This window comes from Panthera pardus, unplaced genomic scaffold (assembly GCF_024362965.1).
Source record: "Panthera pardus isolate Hobbes unplaced genomic scaffold, ASM2436296v1 HiC_scaffold_10, whole genome shotgun sequence".
NCBI lineage: Eukaryota > Metazoa > Chordata > Mammalia > Carnivora > Felidae > Panthera > Panthera pardus.
This window is the reverse complement of record NW_026526655.1, coordinates 6,673,581-6,697,070: the sequence shown is the minus strand read 5'-3', so window position 1 is coordinate 6,697,070 and position 23,490 is coordinate 6,673,581. Positions and strand designations below refer to the sequence as shown.

General features: G+C 49.6%; 1 protein-coding gene and 1 long non-coding RNA gene across 13 annotated transcripts in view; one reads left to right on the top strand and one right to left on the bottom strand.

Annotated features, from left to right (window-relative positions):
• Nucleotides 1–3,335: 3,335 nt before the first annotated feature.
• USP40 (ubiquitin specific peptidase 40) overlaps nt 3,336–23,490 on the bottom strand; it is an 89,004-nt gene continuing 68,849 nt past the window's right edge. For 4 of the 12 annotated variants that reach the window (XM_053903522.1, XM_053903542.1, XM_053903524.1 and 1 more), the window contains 8 exons: nt 21,616–21,742; nt 19,518–19,612; nt 17,863–17,978; nt 13,351–13,416; nt 10,950–11,160; nt 10,714–10,809; nt 7,065–7,159; nt 3,341–5,548 (listed from right to left, as the gene is read on the bottom strand). In XM_053903522.1, the coding sequence (XP_053759497.1) occupies nt 5,437–5,548; nt 7,065–7,159; nt 10,714–10,809; nt 10,950–11,160; nt 13,351–13,416; nt 17,863–17,978; nt 19,518–19,612; nt 21,616–21,742 (918 nt within the window). In that variant the 3' untranslated portion in view covers nt 3,341–5,436. Of the gene's footprint in view, nt 5,647–7,064; nt 7,160–10,713; nt 10,810–10,949; nt 11,161–13,350; nt 13,417–16,280; nt 17,531–17,862; nt 17,979–19,382; nt 19,423–19,517; nt 19,615–21,615; nt 21,743–23,490 lie in introns of those variants that run through there. The other 8 variants (XM_053903535.1, XM_053903531.1, XM_053903543.1 and 5 more) reach the window with 6 other exon arrangements.
• Nucleotides 20,628–21,836, top strand: LOC109264881 (uncharacterized). The gene is made up of 2 exons (XR_002078911.2): nt 20,628–21,248; nt 21,585–21,836. It is a non-coding gene; the product is annotated as an uncharacterized LOC109264881 (long non-coding RNA).

The following is a 23,490-nucleotide window of genomic DNA, read 5'->3' as shown; positions in this document are numbered from 1 at the left end:
GATTTCTTGTCGTCATTCCTCGTCGCCGCCCAGATCTTTCCAAACCGGATTCAGGATTTTGTATCTTAGCTCCTCTGGAAGTAAGTGGGCGTGGCTGAAAAGCAAAAGGGAAAGCCACTGTGTCTCTTAGGGTGTGGCCACTCGCATCTGTGGAATTAAGAGCCCAGCCAGGAGGTGGGGCGCGGGTAGGGCAGAGGTTCAGACTTCATCACAGGAGCCCGGCCCAGCCTACCGAGGGAGGGTCATTGAAGCAAGTAGTCTCATCCTCCTAAATCTTTCATATAAAACCAGACCACAGGCTCTTCTGTTTACTCCCAGCACCTTTATGCCAAGGGAGCGGCCTCTCCAAGGTCAAGGTCACTCTGTCATCTCCCGGTTCCCGGGAGGGCAACGAGGGGGAGGGCTCGAGTATAATCCGGTCGCAAGACTCGCCGACGCGGTGCGTGCAGAGGGCGGAGCGGCTCCCGGCTGGGAATTCGTCCGCCCAGACCCCCGAGCTCTCCGCGGTCTGGCTGATGCCATCTCCCCTGGCGAGCTGGCGAGCTGCCTAAACAAGTAAGCCTTGGAGTGCAGTGGCTCAAACCAAGTGTTTTTCTGGTTCCCAGAACAGTCACGGGGGGTTGCGCTTCAGGCACTCGGGGACCCCGGCCGCGGCCCCCTCCACGTGTCACTTGGGGGTCGGTCACCTTCCTGCCGGGGTGGGGGAGCGCGGACGAGTGCGCGTGAGGTTTCCCGAGGCCACCCGGAAGCGGAAGCCCAGCTGGGGGCCCAGCCGCGCCAGGTGTGCGGGGGGAGGGGCCGCGGGCCGCTGTCACCAGCCGACTCTGCCCTGGGTCCCTTCTGCCTGAAGGTCCCTCCGTTAACGCACGTACCTTGCCCTGCTTTCCTCCCTCAGGTGGTTTCCAGGTGTTCGGAAGGAGGGAGGCCCGTGTCGCTGAGGGGAGAGGAAGGGCGCCCTCCAGCCGCAAGCTGACCCTTGGCAACACCCGGTCGGCAGCGTTCCGTCGGCCGGTGTGGCCCTTACCTGCTGCCGGGGATGCTGACCTTGTACCGGAGGTTGACGTCTGTGACCCAGGGGCTGTCCTTGGCCCCGGGCACTGTTTCTGGTGGTTGGTTTCTGGTGGCTCTGTGTTGGCGGGTGGCCTCGATCCCCTGAACTCTGGCCTCTGGCACAGGCACTGGGGCCACGCTGCCGGCTCCCAGCTCCACGTCTACGCCCCATGATAGCGGAGGGTGGCGTGGGGGAAATTAAGCTTTGGGCCGGGGGGGCTAGAGAGGAAATTGAGGCACATCTAAGCACTTTGCACCCCCCCCCCCCCTTCTGTGTCCGACAATCCTTTATGGAATGGAGAACTTGGATTCTCGTGGTTTCTTCTGACCCCGACTGAGTTCGTCCTCCCCGCTAAGGGAAGGCGTTGGGGACGCAGCCGGCACGGCGGGTTGGACGTGTGCTTGCAGGACTCGGAGTTTGTTCTAAAGATAATACCTAGGCTGGCAGGACTTTTAACTTGTATTGATCCTGGTTTAAAACTTTAATATTTTGTTCATTATGGATTTTTCTGCATTAATTTTGATTTCTAAAAATGTTGTTATTAAGTACCGCTGTGTCTTGATTACTGAGTTTTTTGGGCACCTTCAAGTTTTGTGCCCGAGGCCTCCGCTTGCCCAAGTCCCAACCCTTCTGTCGTGTAATCTAATCTTGAACGTTAGACCTCAGACTCTCTCGGCATTTGTAGAAGCCACTGCTTGATGCTTATAAACATCAGTTTCCTGTCTCCTGCCCCACTAACAGAATCCCCGCGCCATCTGGGTGACGCGTTGTGCCCAAATGCGCCCCTGCAAGTGTGACCGCATTCTCCAGCCTCCTCTGCAGTTGACCTTAGTGATGTGACCAAGCTTGGGTGAAAGACATACAAATATTAACTGAAGTTTCCAGAAAGTTTCCTTTAAAACATGGATGCCTGTCTTTTTCCTCCTGCTGCTGGCCTGGAGGGTGGACCTGATGGGTGGAGCTCTAGCAGCCAGCCGGGGCCACGAGGTTGGAAGCCTACTCCTCGCACCTCCGTGGTCTCCACGAAGCTCCTGGACAACCTCCTCCCTGTACCTGCCACACTTGTTGTATGTGAGTGAGAACTGCATGTCTTGTCTCTATGTTGAACCTAATCCCTGTAGCGTTCCTCCCATAAAGATTTTGTATTTGGAAGGCCAAAGCGAAAGCATATAGACACGAGTTACACCTATTATACAGGTGTGAGGCCAGAGAAGGGGGACCCCCGGGGATGGGTGAAGTGGTACGAAGAAAGCTTTGGGGCAGACTGGTGTGCACAGGGGGCGGGTGTTTGGGGGGCGTGGAGGCCTCTCTGCAGCCGGGGTCCGAGAGCGTGGCCTGGATGGGGGCCCGCTCACACCAGGGGAGGCCGCTCTGACCCCACCAGCCCGGGCTGCGGTGTTGGACGGTGTGTCCGTATCAGGCAGGAACTGAGGCACCGCCCATTCACGGTTTTCATCCCAAAAGCGAACCAGGTTTGCAAAACTCGCAGAGGAAAAGCAGCTGGCTGGGAGTCAGAGGCTCTGTCGCTCACGCTGTTGATGGAAGCAGATCGACCACGAGCCTTCCGAGCGCTCTCAGAAATCGTGTCGCCAGGTCCCTCGCTGGCCGGCAAAAGCCTGCGGTCGCTCGGCCCCAAGGTCATCAGTGCCAGGCCTCCAGGACGTGCACACTCAGGAAAGAGTGCCCAAGTGGCGTCACCCCAAAGGAGAGTCCTTCCGACGTCCAGGTCAGGTGTGCCCACGGGGACAGCTGACCCCGAGGTCGGAGCGTGGCAGGGCGAGCGAGGCTTTGCCTCCTCGGCAGGACGGGGAGCTCGCGGGTCGCTGTCTAGCTGCGCGGGTCCTGCCCGATGCATTCGCGGCCTCCGGAGAGAGCCTTGGTTGTGGTCCTCTTCACCCCCCGTGTAGACTGCTTCCCGCCCCGATTTCCAGGGCTCTTTTAGGCACCAGCTGCCGAACCGCGAGAAGTCTGGAGACCTCGGATGTGGGACGGGAGCAGGGACTGCGTGTAACCGAGCTGCCCTGCTTCGGGATGGGGTTGGGGGACGCGAGTGTGGTTTGGGCGTAGGTGGAGGAATCCTGGGTATCAGGTGGGGCGCCGTGAGCCCCGAACCATCCAGCGGTTCCCCTCTGTGGGCCTGATCTCGGCCCCGTCTGAGGGCTCCTGGCGTTGCCCGAACCAGCCTGGCCTGGGTTCGGTCACCCGGAAGTGAAGGGTCCCGGCCACTACGCCGCGCAGCCAGTGACACGGGCCGCCGTGGTGAGTGGGGGCACAGGAGGAAATGGAGTCAGAAATAGCTCTTCCTCTCGGGTACACTCTGCCTTGGGAGGTGAGCGAATTTCCAGGATGTAAACACACCCGTGGTGAATTTATTTTGCTGACCCGTGCCCCGGATGGGCATGTCACAGAGCACAGAATGTGAGGGGCTGTTGGTGGCCTCTGGTCCTTCGCGATGAAGTCTGTTCCAGAGAGAAACTGGCATCTTCGAAGGCATGATTTTTGATCATCGGGAAATTCTGGTGCCCCACTGCCCTCCCCTTTTGCCAGAAAAATGTCCTAGTGGAACTGTTCTCTGTAATGCAACCACCACTGCCCCTTCTCCAGAAACTTGCAGTTTCTTCTGGTAGTCTGCCTCAGGAGTCCCCAGAATTTAAATTTCTGAGGCAGGACTGAGACAGCATTTCTAAATATAAACATTTAGCCTCTGAAGTGGGTCCGGGAACAAAAGCGGGTGGAGCAGGAAACAGCAGGTGCACATCAGACGTGGAGACGACAGTGAAGAATGGTTTATTGAACAAGGTCTCACAGCCCCCCCCCCCCCCCGGGGGCCCCACTCCACCCCCATGTGGAAGGATGGACAGAAGGAAGGCAGGCAGGCTCACCGCGGGCCCACGAAGGCACCGTCTGGCAAGGGCTCGGGCTTCTCCACAGCCAAGCTTTTTAGTTATTACGTCACCATTTTATGACCTTACCACGAAGGGACTGACCACGGAACTCGTGTGAACGGAACAGATTCTACGCCGAGGGGTGGGCTTCCGGCCACGGCCCCCCTCACGTCTAGCGTTGGTGGCTGCGCAAGGTGCATCCGTGGAGCCCGTCTACACCCTCGGGCAGATCCAGCCCCTGGGGCCCGACGCCAGACACGCGCACGGAGGCCCAGGTCTCCCGCGGTGGCTGGGACCGTGCTAGGAGCGGGGCAGGGCCAGGCCGCTCGGAAGCGGCCAGCTCTGTGGACACGCGGCTCGTGCCGCGGCCGGGACGCTGGCCCGCACCTGTCCTCCCGCCACCTCCAGCCACCGAGTGCGGTGGCGGCAGGGAGGGGAGGCGACGGCCTCGCGGCGAGAGCTGCCGCAAAGCCTCATCTGAGGTAAGAGAGCACGTTACCTTCTCGGGAACCCTGCTCCGGCCCATCTGGAATCCGCGTGCACCGTCCCAGTGTCCTGGTCAGCCGGCTTGGGGACAGATGTAGGTCTGTCACAAATACCGCTGAGGTCTTTGATTATTAGCCAAGCTTAATTAGGAGGAACAGAATCCTGGTTTAGGTTTTCTGTTTTGAAGAAACTCGGGACCATCAGCCCACGCCAGGCCCGTCTGCCGCGGCCGGGCTTCCGGACACACGGAGGCTCTGGTGTTCGCAGCAGCAGCAGCAGCGAGAAGGCTCTGATCACGGACGACACGGGGCGGAGGGCACCTCAGGGCTGCCGAGCTGCCACCAGTGTGGCCACACCCGAGGCTTCCTTCTCTTCAGCAGCGTCCACCGAGCCCGGGAGGCCACCCTGTGTCCTCATCCTGGGAAGAGAGCTAACGCTTTAGAATCGGTTTTAACTCCGGTCAAAGGGGGGGATCAGGTGCCGCGTGGGGGCCAGAAACACCCTTTGTGTCCCAGCGTGAGCCTGGCCGGCCCGTCGGCGTGAGCTGAGCTGTCAGAATCCTTGCTGACGCGGGGACAACCTCGTCTGAACCGTGAAGACAGAAGAACGTGAGTGCTTCAGACGGCGGACCCGTCGGAGGGTAGCGACGTGCCTGCAGTTGACGGGGAACGGGTGAACTTTCTCATACAGATGGCAGCCGGGGTCAGGTGTGGTGCAAGGGCAGCGTGGGACCAGCCGCTGTGGGACACCGCCAGGTCTGTGCAAGCCCCCCAGGTGGGGGTGCAGCTCGGCCACGTGATAAAGCGCGCCTCGTCTGGCCGGGGATGGAACGTCCCTCTGCCCGTAATAAACGGAGGGTCTGGAATCCCGTCCGCAGGAGGCGGAAAACCACACGCGTGCGCGCACGGCAGCACCCGGGGAGCTGTGGGGGGAGCAGCGCGCCCATGCCCACCACCCGCCAGTACCGGCACCGCTGGGGTGCGGAGGCCACGGGGACGTCGCTGGCTGCCCGCACTATCTGAAACTCCCGACGTGGATGGAAAGAGACGCTTCTGGTGCTCGGGGCCGGGCCGGCGTCTTGACACCAGAGAAGACGTCACTGCTCTGCACACGGAGGGTTTCTTGGCTGCGGGAGACAGGAGAGGCTGTCATAGACTCACGGTCGTGGACACCACAGGCCTCACCGGGTTGGGGGATTTGGAATGACTCTGAAATTCATTCCAGCTTTTTAAAAAAAAAATTTTTTTTAGATGTTTATTTTTGAGAGAGAGAAAGAGAGACAGAGTGCAAGAGGGGGAGGGGTGGAGAGAAAGGAAGACACAGAATCCAAAGCAGGCTCCCGGCCCTGAGCTGTCAGCAAAGAGCCTGATGCAGGGTTTGAACCCACGAATCGTGAGATCATGACCTGAGCCGAAGCTTAACCAAGTGAGCCACCCAGGCACCCCCGTTCCAACTTCTTGGGGTTAAGTTACGACGGGCCACAGGGACGCGTGTTTGCAATTTGGACAGGTATTTACAAACTGTTCAGTCGGAGGACCTCAATTTATGCCTCCCCTGCCCCCACCTCACCAACCCTATGTCAGGACAATGGGCTTTTGCATGTTGTCCACACAGCGGGTCAAACTTGGGGCCTTTTCCAATCTGCCAGATGAAAACGTCTCATGGCAGAGTGATCTTTACCTTTTGAATCAACGTGTTAAGATCGACAGACGCAAGGATCTGAAACGTCCAGCCCCGTGGACTGCTGCGGGTGTGGTGCCAGAGTGACACTGCCTCCCGCTTGGCCCTCTCTTCCTTGTGGTTTGTTCCGGCCCCGCCGGGTGCCCCTGGCAGCATGCCTGACACATCGGTACCCAAGGCGGGGACGGGTAGGAGGAGGTGAAGAGTAGGAGGTGAGCAGGGGCTCGGGCAGGTGGGTTACGTCGAAGGCTGCGGCAGTAACTCGGGTAAGAAGCAATCAGAACAGGGAAAAGCCAACTGAGGACTCAGACTTCAGGAGCCTGGAAGCAGGGAGCAGATCGGGAGGACCGTGGTGCCCCTGATAGGGCCTGCATGGGGGTGACACGGATACGGGGGTGAGAGCCCTGTTCAGGCACATGGAGTCTCAAGTATCAATACTGATGGAACATGCCAGCAGATTCTGGTAAGTGTACCTGGTTTATGGGTGGGGGGGAGAGGTGAGCGCCATGAAGAGGAACGAGAGAGTCCATATTGGCAGAGTGGGGGGAGAGTGGGGAGAGAGCAGGGAGGGCGCGGGGTTGGCGTGAACAGGGAGGTGCTGGATGAAGGGCAGTGAGCGGGCAGGCAGAGGCTGGAGCCGCTCTGTGACAGTGGTGCTCATCTGTCCAGGAGACCCAAGGGTGCCGGCGTCTGGAGGAAAAGGCCCAGCAAGTGGCAGAGAGGAGGCGGGAGACCAGACCAGGGTGCAGGGGGAGGGTTTCCTCCTAGTGACTTGTTGCCCATGTCGCCCGGGCTGTGTCCCTGTTCCCGGAAAGCCTGTCAGGAGGTGACCAAAGGAGCGTGTACAAGCACGGACAGCGGAGAAGGATCCCTGTCTGAGCCTCGATCAAGAGCACAGGTGGGAAGAGCTGCCATCAGGGCCTTCGAGGGGATGCTGCCCGCGTGAGAGAAACTGGCCGTACCTTTTCTGTTTTCCCAGAGCGAGCTGCTTCTGTGTCTCTTTTCCCAGGTCATCTCTGACGGTACCGAAATCTTCATCATCCTCAACCAGGAGATTCTACATTTCAAAATAACGAAGGAACAGTGTTTTCGGATCTCTTCTTAGCCTACTTTTAAGACGTATGCAAAAAAATACATCAACAGAAGGATATCTGAATTGACGTAAATTAAACAACGAACGTAAGACATGCTGGTGCTGGAAATATGCTCGGCCAGCAGTGGAAATGCCGCGCCGGCCTCTGAGCGAGCACACAGCCCCACTGATGGCCGGCACAGGGGCTCCGACAGAGGACGACATAGGCACAGGGTCCTCCCCGGCCAGCAGCACAGCTGTTTCAGAAATCCTGTCACAGCGGCCACCTGCACACCTCCACAGTGACACCGTGGGCGTCTGTTAACTCTCCGGTGTCCCCAGATGCTGTCCCCACGTTCTCCCGAGGGACCAGACCTCTCCACTCCTGGCACGTGCCATCAGCTTCGTACGTGGACATCATTTGCCGTGAGCCCTGGCCACCCCCCCCCCCCCCCCCCCCGTCCCGGCTTAGCACGTGGGGACACATCACTTGGGTGACAGCACACGGCTCTGACCCTGAGCAGTGCTCACAGGAACATGTGTAAGCGCAAAGTGGCCATTCTGACGCTCGCCACCTGCCACCGTCTTGTGTGACCGACCACCTCCGTCGTGTGCCTTTGGGAGGGGCAGCTACGTGCTAAGATACTGAGGACACGCAGGAGGGTTTTGCTGCTTTTACAAGTAGCTCTCAGGTGAGAAAAAGTAACAAATACGATACGATTTCTGTTCCAGTAAGTGCTGCACAAGGAACCTTTATTCGGGTAAGTGGCGTATGATGTGCTTTTTAAAAACAGAAAAGCTGACTGCAAAGTAAGAGGAAATACAGAGGAAACGGGCCGATGTCCACGTCCTCAGAGCGGTACCTGCAAGACCGCAGGCGTGCGTCCCGAGACCCCTACTCCTACCACGGTCACGGGGAAAAACGGAGGTGAACGTATGCACGTGGACGGTGCCGCGTAGATGAAAAAGCTGCTCAGTGACCGCTGTTAACACCACTGACCTTTGACCACATTTGCACATTTGTTTTCCAAGGAAAACTCATATTCCGCCGCTGGCCCCCCCGCCCGTCAGAGGCCAGTGCTCCGTGGAGGTGAGCCTGGTTGTTGCCGTCCTCCCTCCGCCCCGATTACTACCCAGGACTGTGACCCTCAGGGACCCTCCGCATTTTACAAGGCTTTACATTTCCTGTAAATGACCACTTTGTGACTTTGTTTTCAACCCTAAGTAACTGGAGGTCTGTCCGCGTTAACATACGTCGCCCTGATTTATGGACTTTAATTGCCGTGTTCTAGATCACCACGTTAATACCTTTCTTCGTTTTATCTGTCCCCTTTCTGAGGATCACTGAAGTTCTTCCGACCTATGCTGAGGTGAGCCCTCCGCACGTCTCCTCACTCGTGTGTGAGCTGATTCAGGTTGTGTCTAGGAATGGCCGGGGTTTGCTGCGCACAAGATCGTCCTGCCCGGCGTGGACTTGTCTCCGGTGCCAGCCCGCGTGCGCCCCTGCCGGAGGCGGGCGGTGCCGGCTGCTGCTTCACCTCAAAGGCCCTGTTTCCTGGCCAGTCTCCTCCCAAGGGGGGGGGGGGGTGTTCATCCTCGCCCCGGTCTCCCCTGTCGGGCTGTCTTTCTGTAACTGACTTACACATGTCCTTCACATTCTGGACCATCATCCTTGTGACCAATCTTGTTCCTCTTTGTGGCTTGCCTTTTCACTGTCATTTCCTTTGATGAACTAAAAGTTTTACTCTTTGTTTACAGAGAGAGAGAGAGAGAGAGAGAGAGAGAGAATCTCAAGCAAGCTCCACGCTCAGTGCGGAGCTCAATGTGGGGCTCGACCCCACGACCCTGGGATGGTGACTTGATTTCAGCTCAAGAGTCAGACGCTCAACTGACCGAGCCCCTCAGGTGCCCCTGTAATTTTTACTTTTAGTACAGATTTATCCATCCTTTTCTTTTGGTCTGTGCTTTTTGTTTCTTATGTTGAGAAAATCCTTATGACTTAGGTTAAGAAGGATTTCTTAAATCTTCTAAAGGTTGGAAATCACTGCGTTTCACATTTGAGTTTTCATATTGACGTATCTGGTGTGTGAGCAGAGCTGGATACAGATTTTCCGGGGCCTGAAGCTCAAATAAATTTGGGGACCCTCTTTATGAGAATTTCTCCTGTACGAATAACCCATTTTCCCAGTACCAGTTACTGAATAATCCGTTTTTAATGTGGCTTCAAGTGCCCCCCTCCTGCCTGCCCTTGTCACTTTGTACCTGGTGAGGTGAGCACCCGGACTGTGGTCTTTTATTTACTTATCTACTGTTGGTTTATTTTTGAGAGAAAGAGAATGAGTGGGGGAGGGACAGAGAGAGGAAGACAGAGCCTCTGAAGCAGGCTCCAGGCTCCTTGCTGTCAGCACGAAGCCCGACGCGGGGCTCAAACTCACGAACCGTGAGATCATGATCTAAGTTGGACACTCAACCAACTGAGCCACACAGGTGCCCCTGGACCGTGGTCTTTAAACACCTCAGCTCTCTGCCCTGTGCTCCTGCACGTGAGTTTATGTCTCTTACTGACCAGCACTAACTTCACAGACACGGGAAGCATTCCGCTATCTTTGTACCGTGAGGTGTAATATTGCTGTGTGCCTAACTGAAGCTTCAATACTGCTCAGTGTTTTTGTGATCTCTGGAGAGGTCTTCTAAATCTTTCGGCTGGATGCATTCCCGGGTACCTTGTAGTTTTATGTATACCGACCTTGCAGTCTTTTGAACTCTCCTGATCTGAGGGTTTATCTGTACAGTCTCTTGAATCTCCTTTGTAGAACTGCATGTAACGGTTTCATGCTTTCCTTTTAGAATTTCCTTTATTTCTCCCGCAATTTTTTCTTTATTTACTGTTCTTTGGGAAGGGTCCCACTGTTTATTACAATGCTGAATGCAAGTGGTGGGTAAGGGAATACCGGTTCCTTGATGTGAAAATATCAGTCAGCAATTTAATCCTTAGTCAACTTAATACCTGGAAGTTAATTCTTAAATCAAGGATCGAAATGACTAATTCTTAACCTAGAAATATTATAGTGTGAAAAGTAGGTTTGTCCAAGGCAAGCCAGGTGGCTCTGTCACTTATGTAGGAACAGGACACCAGATGAGAGGTGGGAAGCTGTGAAGCTAATTCAACAGGTGCAGACACAGTAGGGATTTGGTATCACAGTGCTCATTCGGGATGAAAAGAAAAGGAGCAAAGTAGGAACGGAAGGAAAGGTCTTCCCCTAATACAGGAACCTACGAACACCTACGGCAACGCACTGAACGACACAACTTCAAAAGCGTTTTTTTCATGTGAGTCAAACCCAGATTAAGGTTTTGATATGAGGTCCTACTGACCTCATAACGAGCTGCCTGGCTTTCTCTCTTCTGCTTCCCATTCTCTGAAACAATTTCTAGAAGACGGGATTATCTGAGCCTTGAAGAACTGATACAACTTCTCTATAAGATCACTTGATCTTGGTGTTTTACTGAAGTGGTACATTTGCTGTTAAGTAACTTACCTTGATACCAACAGTGTCTCCATCTTTCAAGTAATAAGGTGCTCCCTGCAAATTATCTTGCTTTTTCTTCTTCTTCCTCTTGGTAATTTGCTGGTTCTATAGAGAAATCAAGCATCTTGAATAAAGAAAAGTCAATCTCAGGTTCTCACTAAGTTCCCTATCTGTGGGAAAGCGCACGTGGCCTAGCGACTACACCGGCGAGGCCCAGGCTCTCTGAGAAAGGCCCACAACTTTACCCAGCTGGAGACTGGAAGCCACTCGAACTTTTCGGGGAAGTACTTGGCGATTTCAATTTTCTCCACGGGAAGAGAGCAGAAGTGGGCAATGCGCTGCCTCAAGGAGCCGGCGGTCCAGCCGCAGGCGGTGTCCCACACCAAGTCCACGTGCGGGGCGTATGCCCTCTTGCCGGGGATGCGCATCTGTGTTCTCAGCACCACGTCGTGGGGCCTGCGCCAGAAAACAGTCGAGTGTCAGACCGAGCAAAGTGAGAACGCAGTAACCATGGGGGAGCGTGACGGGCGAAGCCTCCCCTCCCACTCTCCTGGTTTTTCCAAGACCCTCTAATACTCTTCCCTACTCTGACTTCCTTCGGTGCTGATCCGGCCCCGAGCGGGGCGAAGCTCCCACGCCGGGCCGGGCCAGTGTGCCGAGGTCGCCAGACAGAGCTATGGAACAGGTGCCCGAAGGCTGAGCTGCTGCGGGGCAGCCAGGGAGAAGCGAGCAAAGGCTTGGCGTGGGGAAGAGGGTCCCAGGGAGACAAACGCAGAAGGATGGGAGGAGCTGGGCGTGTGGGGTGGTACGGGACATGGGGTTCCAGCTGGAAGGTGGGGAGGGGAGAAGCGGGCACAACTGCTGGGCGTTTAGGGTGCTGAGACCATGTGGGATTTTAAGTGACACGTTTCTGTTGTGTGGGTGCTTTCACCAAAAGAAGGGGTGACATGATGGGGGAACAACTGGGGGCAGTGGCACGGGGAGGGTGCAGGTGTGGTGAGGCTGGGGGTGGGGGGGTGTGGGACTCTGGGAGCTGGTCAAGGACAGGGAGCCACCAGGGAGGGGGTCCAAGCAAGTGCACGGCCTGGTCTGCAAAGGGACATGTACCACTTACAACAGATGTGACCAAGGGTCAGTGTCACTGAGAAAGCACTCACAAACCACTTTTTCATATGACCCCGTTATAAAATCACACAAAATATATGAATTCACACTCGCAAAATGCAAATGGCTTATAATTACAAGCCCTTGAGAAATACCCAGTCTTACCAGCAATCAACGAACTGAAGCAAATGAGAGAAGACAACCATTTCTCATTTATCAGTTTAGCAAACATTCAAACCAACACTGAATACTTGCAACTGAGGGCAAAGTAAAGTAATACTACTCATAGACACTGCCCGTGGGAACAGCAATTGGTGTAACTCACCCGGAAAGGACCCTAACTTTTAAGAAGTGTAAAATATCCATACCATCTGATCCAGAAATCCCCCTCCAGGGAACTACTCCTGGTCATATGGTTTGTATTAAGAATGTACTGTTACGGGCGCCTGGGTGGCTCAGTCGGTTAAGCTTCTGACTTTGCTCAGGTCGTGATCTCACAGTTCGTGAGTTTGAGCCCCGCGTTGGGCTCTGTGCTGACAGCTCGGAGCCTGCTACGGATTCTGTGTCTCCCTCTCTCTCTGCCCCTCCCACTCAAAAATAACCGTTGAAAAAAATGGTAAATTAAAAAAAAAAAAGGATGCACTTTTATAAACGCAGAGGGGTTAAATGAAAGTCCTGTCGATGGAGGGCTCCTGGTTACTACACAGCAGGACGAACAGCAGGAATGGTGTTCCCATCACATCAGGTAGAAACAACCTATTTTATGATACTGATAGAAGGTCTTATAAAATATTTTATATTTTTTAATTTATTTGAGAGAGAGTGAGAGGGGGAGGGGCAGAGAGAGAATCCTGAGCAGGCTCCACACTGTCAGCACAGAGCCCCACATGGGGCTCGAACTCACAAACTGTGAGATCGTGACCTGAGCCGAAACCAAGAGTTGGACACTTAACCGACTAGCCACCCAGGTGCCCCTAAAAGACTTTCTTGTAATGAGAAAAGAAATAGGAAGGTTGATTACAGACCCCTTAGGGGTGTTTCTTTATCCAATAATTAGTGACCACGACGCACCTGTCAGTAACTTGTGTTACTGCGGCAAGAGCAGTGACCAAAACACAAAGGATGTGTTCTCACAAGGCTTACATCCCAGCAGTGGGAGACCAGTAACACACAATTCAGTACGTATATGTCAGGCACTGTGAAGACGAAAAAGTAGGGTGGGGGGGGCAGTGACAGGTGCTGTGCTAAGTCAGTCTGACAACACACTATCTCAGTGCACTGGTGAGAGCTGGGAATGAGCAGCTTCTTACACTTTGAGATCATTACGGAGTCAGTATGCATTTGTGACTCACTGTTTTCATGGAAAACTGAGTTCTAAATTCCAGCCACCAGACATACAGACATATTTGCAGAACACAATCTGGTTTAAGCTGCCATGCTACTCAAGCAGTGGGAAAAAACCCTTCACTACTGATCACATTGTTAAGTTTTTCAGGAAACTACCCACCTGACGAGACATGTACATGGAATAGGATGGCTTACCCCAAGTTTTCTTCCTTCTGAAGGGGCTCTAGACAGATCTCCGTTTTCCTTCCCAGTTTATACTCCCTGATAAATGAAACAAAATACTATTGAGTGACATTTAAGTTTTTAGATTTTTGGGGGGAAAATTCTAAGTTTTCTCTTGAGCAAAAGAATATACTAAATAAGAACACTCAATATTTGGGAGGCAACTATGAACAAATGGATGCCAACAAACTGGACAGGCTGGAAAAAAATGGGTAAGTCTTGGAACATACTAGACTTAGTATGCACTAAATAGAAAATCTGAACAGACCAACTACTAGCAAGGGAACTGAATCAGAAAAGTCCAGGACCAGATGGTTTTACTGGTGTGTGTGTGTTTTTTTTTTTTAATTTTTTAATGTTTATTTTTGAGAGAGAGAGAGCATGCAAGCATGAGTTGGGGAGGAGCAGAGAGAGGGAGGGAGACACAGTAGGCTCCACACTGTCAGCACAGAGCCCACCGCAGGGCTCAAACCCACGAACTGCAACATCATGACCTGAGCCGAAGTAGGATGCTTAACCGACTGAGCCACACAAGCGCCCCACACTGGTTAATTCTAATAAACATTTCAAGAATTAATACCAATCCTCTTCAAGCTCTTTCAAAAAACAGAATAGGGAACACTTGTAAATTTCTATTATGAGGCCAGCCTTACCCTGATACAAAACCTGACTTAGCAAACCAAATTCAACAGTACATTAAAAGAATCCTACACCATGATCAAGGAGAATTTATTGCAGGGATGTAAGAGTGATTCAATATCTGCAAATCAATCAATGTGATACAGTAACAAAACTAAGGGTATATATCTAATCATCTCAATAGAGGAAGAAAGAGCATTTGACCAAAATTCTACATCCTTTCCTGATAAATATTCTCAACACAATGAGTAGAGACAAAACACAACTTGACATAATTAAGGCCATATATGACAAGCTCACAGCTAACATGCTGAGTGGTAAAGTCTGCAAGCCTTTCCTCTACCGTCAGGAGTAAGAAGACGCCCGCTCTCGCTGCCCTCGTTCAGCACAGTCCTGGAAGTCCTTCCGAGAGCAATGAAACACGGAGTAGAAAAGGCATTCAAATCAAAAAGAAATAAGTAAAACTGTCTCCAGTTACAGAAGACATATTATATATAGGAAACCCTAAACACCAAAGAACTATTAAATGAATTCGGTAAAGTCTCAGGATACAAAATCAGTATACAAAAATCATTTAATGTTTTACACACTAACACTGAACTATCAGGAAGACAAATTAAGAAAACAGTCCCATTTACCAGCATTGAAAAGAATAAAATACGCAGGAAGAGATTTTAACCCAGGAGGCAAAAGATTGATATGTTGAAGACACTGATGACAGAAACTCTCTGAAGAAACAAATAAGTGGAAAAGAAATTCCACGTTTGTGAATTGGAAGAATATTGTTAAAATGTCCACATTACCCAGAGATATCTATAGACTCGATGCAATCTCTATCAATTTCAATGGCATTTTTCACCGAAACAGAAAACCAATTCTAAAATTTGTACGGAACCACAAAAGATCCCAAAGAGCCAAAGCAATCTTGAGAACAAAGCTGGAGACATCACCCTTCCCGATTTCAAACTACAGTAACCAAAACAATATGGTTTTGCCATAAAAACAGACACAAAGACCAATGGAGAAGAACAGAGACCTCAGCAATGAACCCATGCACGTACGGCCCATGAGTTTACAACAAAGGAGCCAAGACTCCGCACTGGGGAGAGGAGAGTCTCTTCAACAGACGGTGTTGGGAAAACCAGACAGCCACGTGCAAAAGAACGGAACCGATCGCTCTCTTACGCTGCGCACAAAAATCAGCTCAAAAACTCTTCCTTGGAAGCCGAGCGGCTTCGCTCGCTTTCTGCCGCCACCTCGAGGGGAAAAGCAGGTCGTGCTGTCTGCTCTGTGCCACGGACAGCTACCGGCACAGCTGGAGCCTCGCGTGCCCCCGCGGCCGGGCGCAGCGCGGCGACATCGGCCCTGTCCTGTTACACCGAGGGCGGTGTGGTCCCGTGCCCAAGTGACTATGGCCGGTGATCCGGGAACAGCAGAGCCTGCAGCGCTTAAGGACAGTCGATTCCTGCACGCAAACTGGGCCCGAGGCGATGCATATCATCTCAGTGTCTTCCGTGGTCCCAGGAGATCGGTTTCACTACATCAGTGGCAGTTTATTTTGTGGACGTGATAGACCCACAACTCTCATCGGTGGCCATTTACGTTCACTTCAGTGCCATCCACTACTGCCAGACCCGGGATGCTGGAAGGTCAGAGTAACGCCAGATGCGTTCCGACCGCGTTCGTCACAGTGAACCCCACGTTGTCTTCAGTAGACAGTCGCTTTGGTAGCCCCAGTGCCAGCTCCACGCCACCGCACCTCCGTCAGACCTGACTGCCCTTCCTACATTACCGGTGTATTAAAATGACTGAATACGAACATTAAGCACCCCACGAACCTGGGCTGATGGAGAGACTGTAGAGAAAATGAAAAAAAGATCCACGGGGGGCACATCTTGGGTGGGGGGAGCATGGGAGGAGGGAAATGACTAATGAAGCTAATTAAGAGAATTAAGAGGAGAATTCAAATCTGCTTTCTACTCTCATTAACAATTAGCAGGGCACTGGCCAGAGTCTGCACCCTGTGTTTTACCTTAACAACATTCTACTTACTCTTTGTATATTTAAGCGTTGTAAGGAAATGTGTTTCAATCAAAACTGAACACGAGATAAAGGAAAGAGATGTGGCGTTTGCAACACTCTATCGCAAACGCTTTTGTTGTGTCTCTGTAAAATACAGCGTATGTATGCATGTAAGTGTTCTCGTCCTGATGTTGTTACTTCCATGACAAAGAAGAAAAAAAAAGAATGAAAAAAAAAAAATTGGAAGAAAGAAATCAGGCTCATAGCAGCTACTGTGTAGAAATTTCCCCCTACTTCTAATTTGCTGAAACAAGAAAAAAAAATCTTTTATTTGTGATATTTTCAGAGACAAGTGCTCTAATATGGTGTATTTAAATAATACAAACTTAAAAAAAAAGCAACTCAAAATGGATTAAAGACTTGAATGAAAGGCCACAAACCACAAAACTCCTAGAAGAAAACACAGGAGGTAGGCTCCCTGACATTGGCCTTGGCGATGACTTTTTTGGATTTGGTACTGATACCAAAAGGAAAAGCCAAGAAAAGCAAAAATAAGTGGGACCGACTGCATCAAATTAAAAAGCTTTTGCACAGCAAAGGAAACCATCAGTCAATGAAAAAGCCACCTATGAAATGGGTGAAAATACCTGCAAATCATCTATGTGATAAAGGGTTAAGAAAGAACCCAGAAAGCTCAAAAGCAAGAAACCTCTGAAACAGTCCAGTAAAAAAAATGGGCAGAGGAACCGAATAGACACTTTCCTGAAGAAGATCTACAGGTGGCCAAAAGGCACGTGAAAAGGTGAACATCACTCCTCATCAAGGAAATGCAAATTGCAACCACCCTGAGATGCCACCTCCCACCAGCATTAGGAAGACGAGATAAGTGCTGGCGAGGGTGTGGAGAAAAGGGAGCCCTGTGCACTGTTGGTGGGAATGTAAATTGGTGAAGCCAGTCTTCTGGAGGTTCCTCAAAAAATTAAAAGTAGAATTGCCAATATGACCTAGCACTTCTGGGTATGCACAGAAATGAAAACAAAATCTCCAACAGGTACTATTCACAGCAGCATTATTCACAACAGCCAGGATTTGGAGACACCTAAGTGTCCATCACAGACAATGACGTGGTGTCTATACGTGTAAGCGACAGACTATCATTCGGCCACGAGAAAGAAGGACAGCCTATCGTCTGTGACAACATGGATGGACCTTGAGGCCATTATGCGAGTAACGTGGAGTGAGTGAGACAGAGAAAGATAAATCCTGTGCGATCTCACAAATATGTGGAATCTGAAAAGGCCGGACTCCTAGGAACAGAGAGTACGTGACGGTTTCTAGGGCTGCAGGAAAAGAGGAGATGCTGATCACAGAGTCCAAACGTCCGGGAGGAAGACAAGTGAGTTCTGAGGCTCTAACGTACAGCCCAGCTCTTCCCGTTCACCGTGCTGTATCCCATATTTGAAAGTTGCTAGGAGAGCAGATCTTGAATGTTCTTACCATGAAAAAGAAATGGTAATTATGTGATGCGATGCAGGTGTTTGCTAACGCTATGGTGGCAATCATTCTAAATTTACACAGTGCTAACATGTCAATTATATCTCAATAAAGCTTGAAAAAAACCTCAAAATTCTGTTCACGGTAGCTGAAGCACAGTAAAAACACACAAAGCTACATTTATGCTTAATGTGGCAAACTAAAGGCCCAGAGTTTCTGCTTCAAAGCGTCTACCTGACAACAGGCTACCTGCCTTCTCCCCCGGCCTCTCACCACCTGGTACCACAGCAGTGGAGGAAACGGAAGACAGAGTATCGAGGGGGAACCTACTTGAGTTGCTGCAGGTTGGTCCGTAAAAGCCTGCCGGGGCGCTTACTTTCCAAGGTCCAGGCTCTAAGGAAGGCTGGGGACGGGATGACGAAATCAGAGGAGGACAAGGTCATGGCCTAGAAAAGAAACAAGACGTTTCTCCAATGGTGTGAAAAAGCACTCCCGCAACATGTATTGTTTTGGACGAAACTGAAGCCCTACACAATGTCATCTGAGGGAAAGAGTATCTCGCATAATGATAAAATCTATCAAAAAAAAAATCTCAGGGATATCGCTTGAATGAAATCAGTCCAGTTACTGTTGTATTCCTCTCTAGGAAAACCAGCTTGTGGGATAAGTGAATTTTCTATTGAGCCATAAGCTCCTTCTAAATCATGTTTTAGAAAATGAAACTTAGAAATTAATTTCTATGAGTATAACTCACAAGAGCTCCAATGAAAGCAAGGGGTTCATCATCCGCTTTCTTTACCGTTAACGTAGTTCTTCAGAGTTTCCTCAGTCAGTGAAAGAACTTGAATTTGAAATGTTTCGGAATCTTTGGATGCAACTGGTAGGCCTCAACTTCTGCGCTAATTTTGCAGGGGCTGAGAACTATTTATAGATTTAGGTTGTAGTATATAAAATGGCCAGTATTGGGGCGCCTGGGTGGCTCCGTCGGTTGAGCGCCGACTTTCGCTCAGGTCACGATCTCGCGGTCCGTGAGTTCGAGCCCCGCATCGGGCCCCTGTGCTGACAGCTCAGAGCCCGGAGCCTGTTTCAGATTCTGTGTCTCCCTCTCTCTGACCCTCCCCCATTCATGCTCTGTCTCTCTCTGTCTCAAAAATAAATAAACGTTAAAAAAAAAATAAAAAATAAAATGGCCAGTATTCATTTTTTATCTAAAAACAGCAATTTTGGATCTCTCAATCCAATATAAGACAAAAAAGTCTCCCCTCCTGTCCCTCATGGGAATAAGACCATTTGCTGCTTCTGAGGAAGGTTATTTCATATGCCGAGGACACAACAGGAAAGTCAAGATCAGCCACTGATACTCAATTGGACACCCCGATTTTTTTTTTAAGAGAAAGGGATGCCCAGTAACAGTAAGATGCTTCTTAAGCATTTTGTGTTGTTTTCAATCCAGCCTTTCCATTTGGACCGAATGCCCTTTCTCTACTAATGTTAATACAGAAGAAAATGATACAGTATCCAGTTTGACCCCCTACCGTAAAGCTGATGTCTGGACCTGGGAGACGGAGAACACGTCTTTCAACGGACAACATTTAACACATGGATCACGATGATACAAAAACAATGTAAATAAAGGGGTAAAGTGAATGCTTTACAGATGTTTCAATAAATCATGTTTCCTTACAGACATCAAAATGAACATAAGCTGCAAGTCACTGAGGACAAATTGAAATGAAAGCACACAGCATGCCTGTCAGAGTGGGGGGAAATGAAAGGCACAAGGCCAGTGGCAGAAACAAACACCAGCGGCCGTCTGAGCCATATGCGTGAGTCGCCTGTTGGGTACTTACCACTGAACATGGCATATAACACATGCCATATCAGAACAGACTGTAAGTGAGGCAAAAGGAAATAGAAGAAGATATTAATATCTCACTGGAAGAAGCCACGCCACCACTAACGTGCGCCACGGGAGCAAGTCTGACCTGGGACTTCAGCTCCAGCAAGGTGGCCTCTTCTGAGATCTCGAGGTCCCCCACGTGGCGGAGGGAAGCCTCTGCATACAGGTCACCTGGAGCGCCTACGAGGGACAGAGCTGGAGGTTAGAGAGGAGCTTTGCCGTGTGTTCGCTTCCTGTTTCTGAAATACACGCCATGTTTTGATATTACAGACAGGGTTAGTATAGCTCCATTCGAGAAACTACGAATCCGAGTTCCTCAAATTGGGTCCCTGGGGACTTGGGAAGGGAGGAGGCCACGCCTGGTACACTGGCAGGGAGGGAGGATGCTGTGGGCACAATGCCACGGTTCTCTCACTGCAGTGGGTTTGAGGAGTCTCACGCTTGTGATGTCCACCTAGAATATTCTTCTCCACATTTTCTCCTTCCTCAGAGAGAACTTTACTGGTAGGATCCTCAGCCCTTACTATTTTACCTTCTTGTTTCTCTCGTAACACTTACCCCAACACGTTTTGTCTGTTTTCTTGTGTGTATGGCTTTCCTACTCTGTCTCCCCAAGACAATGGTCATTTTCCACAGAGGGCAGGCATTCTCCATCTATCCTGTCGGTCTTTCCAGTGTCTGGGATTGGTGGACGCCACATAGTAAATGGCCAGTAAATGTCTACTGACTAAAATTTCCTTGACAGTAAGAAGGACTTTCTACATTTGTTTTAAAAAGGCAAAACCAAAATGTTCTCTTATCTAAAACTCTAGACATAAAAATTGGTAACTAAATTTAAAACTCATTTTTGCTTTGTTGATTGCTGGGCACAGTGCTGATACACAGTAAGATATCAGATTAAGTAAATGAAGTAAAAAAGCTCTTTGTGAGTGGTTCTTCTGTCTTAAGTACACCACGAGCTGATGCCACCAGAAGATACTTTTAGGAAACTCTCAGGAACGAAAACATATTTCCCATATATTGTGATATAGAAGGACTATCAAAAAATGAACTATTTTGGGGGCGCCTGGGTGGTTGAGCATCTGACCGGCTCAGATCATGATGTCACGGTTCCGGAGTTCGAGCCCTGAGGTGGGTGCTGTGCTGACAGCTCGCACTCTGGAGCCTGCTTCAGATTCTGGCCCCCCGCCCCCCTCTGCCCCTCCCCCACTCGTATTCCATCTCTCTCAAAAATAAACATTCAAAAAAAAAACTTTTTTCTTTACTTTCATGGAGAAAGACACTGCTTTTTAAGTTTGTATCCAATTCTCTATGTAATTAATATTCTACCACCAAAGCATTTTTAGAATTAGTGCGTATGTAATATAACCCAAACAAACAAAAAAACTTAATGCCAATTTCAGAGGTAATTCAACATGAAGTATTTTATTGCTCGTTACGTATAATCCTGACTTCAGAGTAAGGAGACAACAACGTGACTCATCTGTGTTAATTTCAGTACTGAGGCTTTAAAAGGTAAAAAGAAATATTAAGTGTGTAATACCTCAAGGCACTAGAACAGCTAAATAATGAAGTAAAACACAACAAAAGGAAAAAAATATGTAAAGAGTTGGTCCTACCATAAATATATTCTTTATTTAGCTACAAGGAAAATTAACTTGTGTTTTCTCTGTAATGAAGTGAAAATCTTTTTACGACACATTCCAGCTCTCTGCTAGTGACTTCTTGCTCATCACGATGTGCGCGCTCAATTCTGTCCGTGGAGAACAACTTAGAGTAAAACAGCGTTCGCACTCGGGCTTCTCAGAAGTCAGAGGTGAGGGGCGGGGACCTGGCGGGGGAGGCAGGAAGGAGGGAGCCGGCAGGTGTGGTCTCTGCCGTGGGGGCCGCGGAGGAGCCCCTGCGGGGACTAAAGACTCAGTGTCCCAATCTGCTACAATAAATGGGCTAAATTCATGAGGATCTTGTGGGGTGAAAACATCTGATACACTGATTAATAAGGATAATAAGAGCCGGCACTTTATAGGGGTGACAAAGCACTGTAGGAAAATAGGACAGTGTTATCGTGGCATGAGTTATGGAATAAACAGGTTTCGATTTTCAGCCTTACGCTGAAGACACATACTTCCTTTGTCACTTTACTTTTCTTTAGGACACACCGGCTGCCACTGTTCTGTTCTCACCTTGGGTGGAAGTAGCTGTCCAGACCCCACTTGGAGAAGGGGTACCGTCCACCTGGTCCTGATGACTCTTCCAATGACCGGAGGGACCCCCAGGCTGGTACCACCAGATGGGCACCTTCAGGAAACCCTGAAGAATGGAGCATTTCTAACTTCTGTGACGTACATGCATGGAGTGAATTTCTACTTCCACAGAGAGAAATATCTTGATAACAGAAAACGTTCCTGAATGTATTACTTTTCTTTTTAGATTACTGCCATACGCTACATCTGTTTATTGTTTTTACAATCAAAAGTTTAAGATCGGGGCTCCTGGGTGGCTCAGTTGGTTAAGCACCCGACTCTTGATTTAGGCTCAGGTCGTGATCTTGTGGTTTGTGAGATCGGGCCCTGCGTCAGGCTCTGTGCCATCAGTGCAGAGCCTGCTTGGAATTCTCTCTCTTCCTTGCCCCTCTCCTGCTCTCTCCCAAAAAAAAAAAAAAAAAAGTTTAAAGTCATAAAAAAATTAGTCTTTGGGATGGATGACTGGGACCCAGTGTTCTTTGCTTAGAAGTATCTTAGTAGATACACTTACTTGTAGTATCTTACCACAATAAATGACAAGTATAAACAAGACAACAAAATATTTAACAGAATAAACTGTACAAATATTTTCAGGCATTGTAAGAGCTCCACTAGTACAATGCACCTGTTAGAAGCAGTTTTCACTCATTAAAATTCCTAAAGGAACTTTATAAAGAAGGAAGAACCTACTGCTCTAAGTTGGATTCCTATATACAAACTACAGGAAATAAAGCTGATATATCAGCCCACGTACACAAAGCCACAGATGCAAACTGTTTACGGTGGCAAAAACCACAAACTGGTTACATTATGGTAGGCCATAACCTTTGACAAAGTGATTTCAGTTCTAGGAACTTATCCCGTAGATACATGCGTGCAAATGGCACATATGCGATATTTTTTGCAGTGTTATTTGTATCAACAAGAGACTGGAAACCACCTAAATCCTTGAAAAGAGACTGGATGGATAAACCACGGTACCTCCACACAATGGACTATATTACATAGCCATCAATCAAATAGCTGTATGTATACTAACGTAACATATATATGGAGATAAAATATTCATGAAGAAAGGGAGGTACAGAAAAAGAATTGCATATGATCTTTTGGGTAAAGAAAAACATGCATGTACACAAACATGTATGTATGTGCTACGTATGTACACATACACACGTGTGTGCATATGTGTGCATTAAAAAGTATATACTTCTGGAAGGATACAGTGGAAACTGGTTGCCTACAGAGGGGGGGCACTGAGCAGCTGGAGGGCAGGAGGGATGCTTACTTTTCCTGGCCCCACTTTTTATACACTTTAAATTTTGTATTATGAATATTACCCATTAAAAAGTTCACTTTAAAGGTCATGGAATAAAACAGAATTCTAAGAAGTGATGCAGAAGAATAAGGTGTGTGCTGATATGAGATCCTCAAGATACAGTAAGTGAATAAAAACAAAAACCAAGTGTAAAACAATGCAAAGAATACGACCCCCTTCACGTAAACGTTAGAAGGGAACACACATATCCTTCTGTACCATTCTGCATACAAACAGGCATCAGTTTTTTCTTGGAAGGATATGCAAGGGAAAGTAAATTCATTCTCTCTCTGGGGAGAAAAATATGGGAAAACCTTTTTCATTTTATGGCCTTCCATGGTATTTGAATTTTCTAATCATAACCAAATGGTTATCTCAGTGCTGGAATCTGGGATCATTTTTTTTTTAACTTTTGCCTTTACATGTGTCCACATTAAATAACCAAATAAATAATGAGCTTAAAAAGCGGTAATACGGGGGCACCTGGGTGGCTCAGT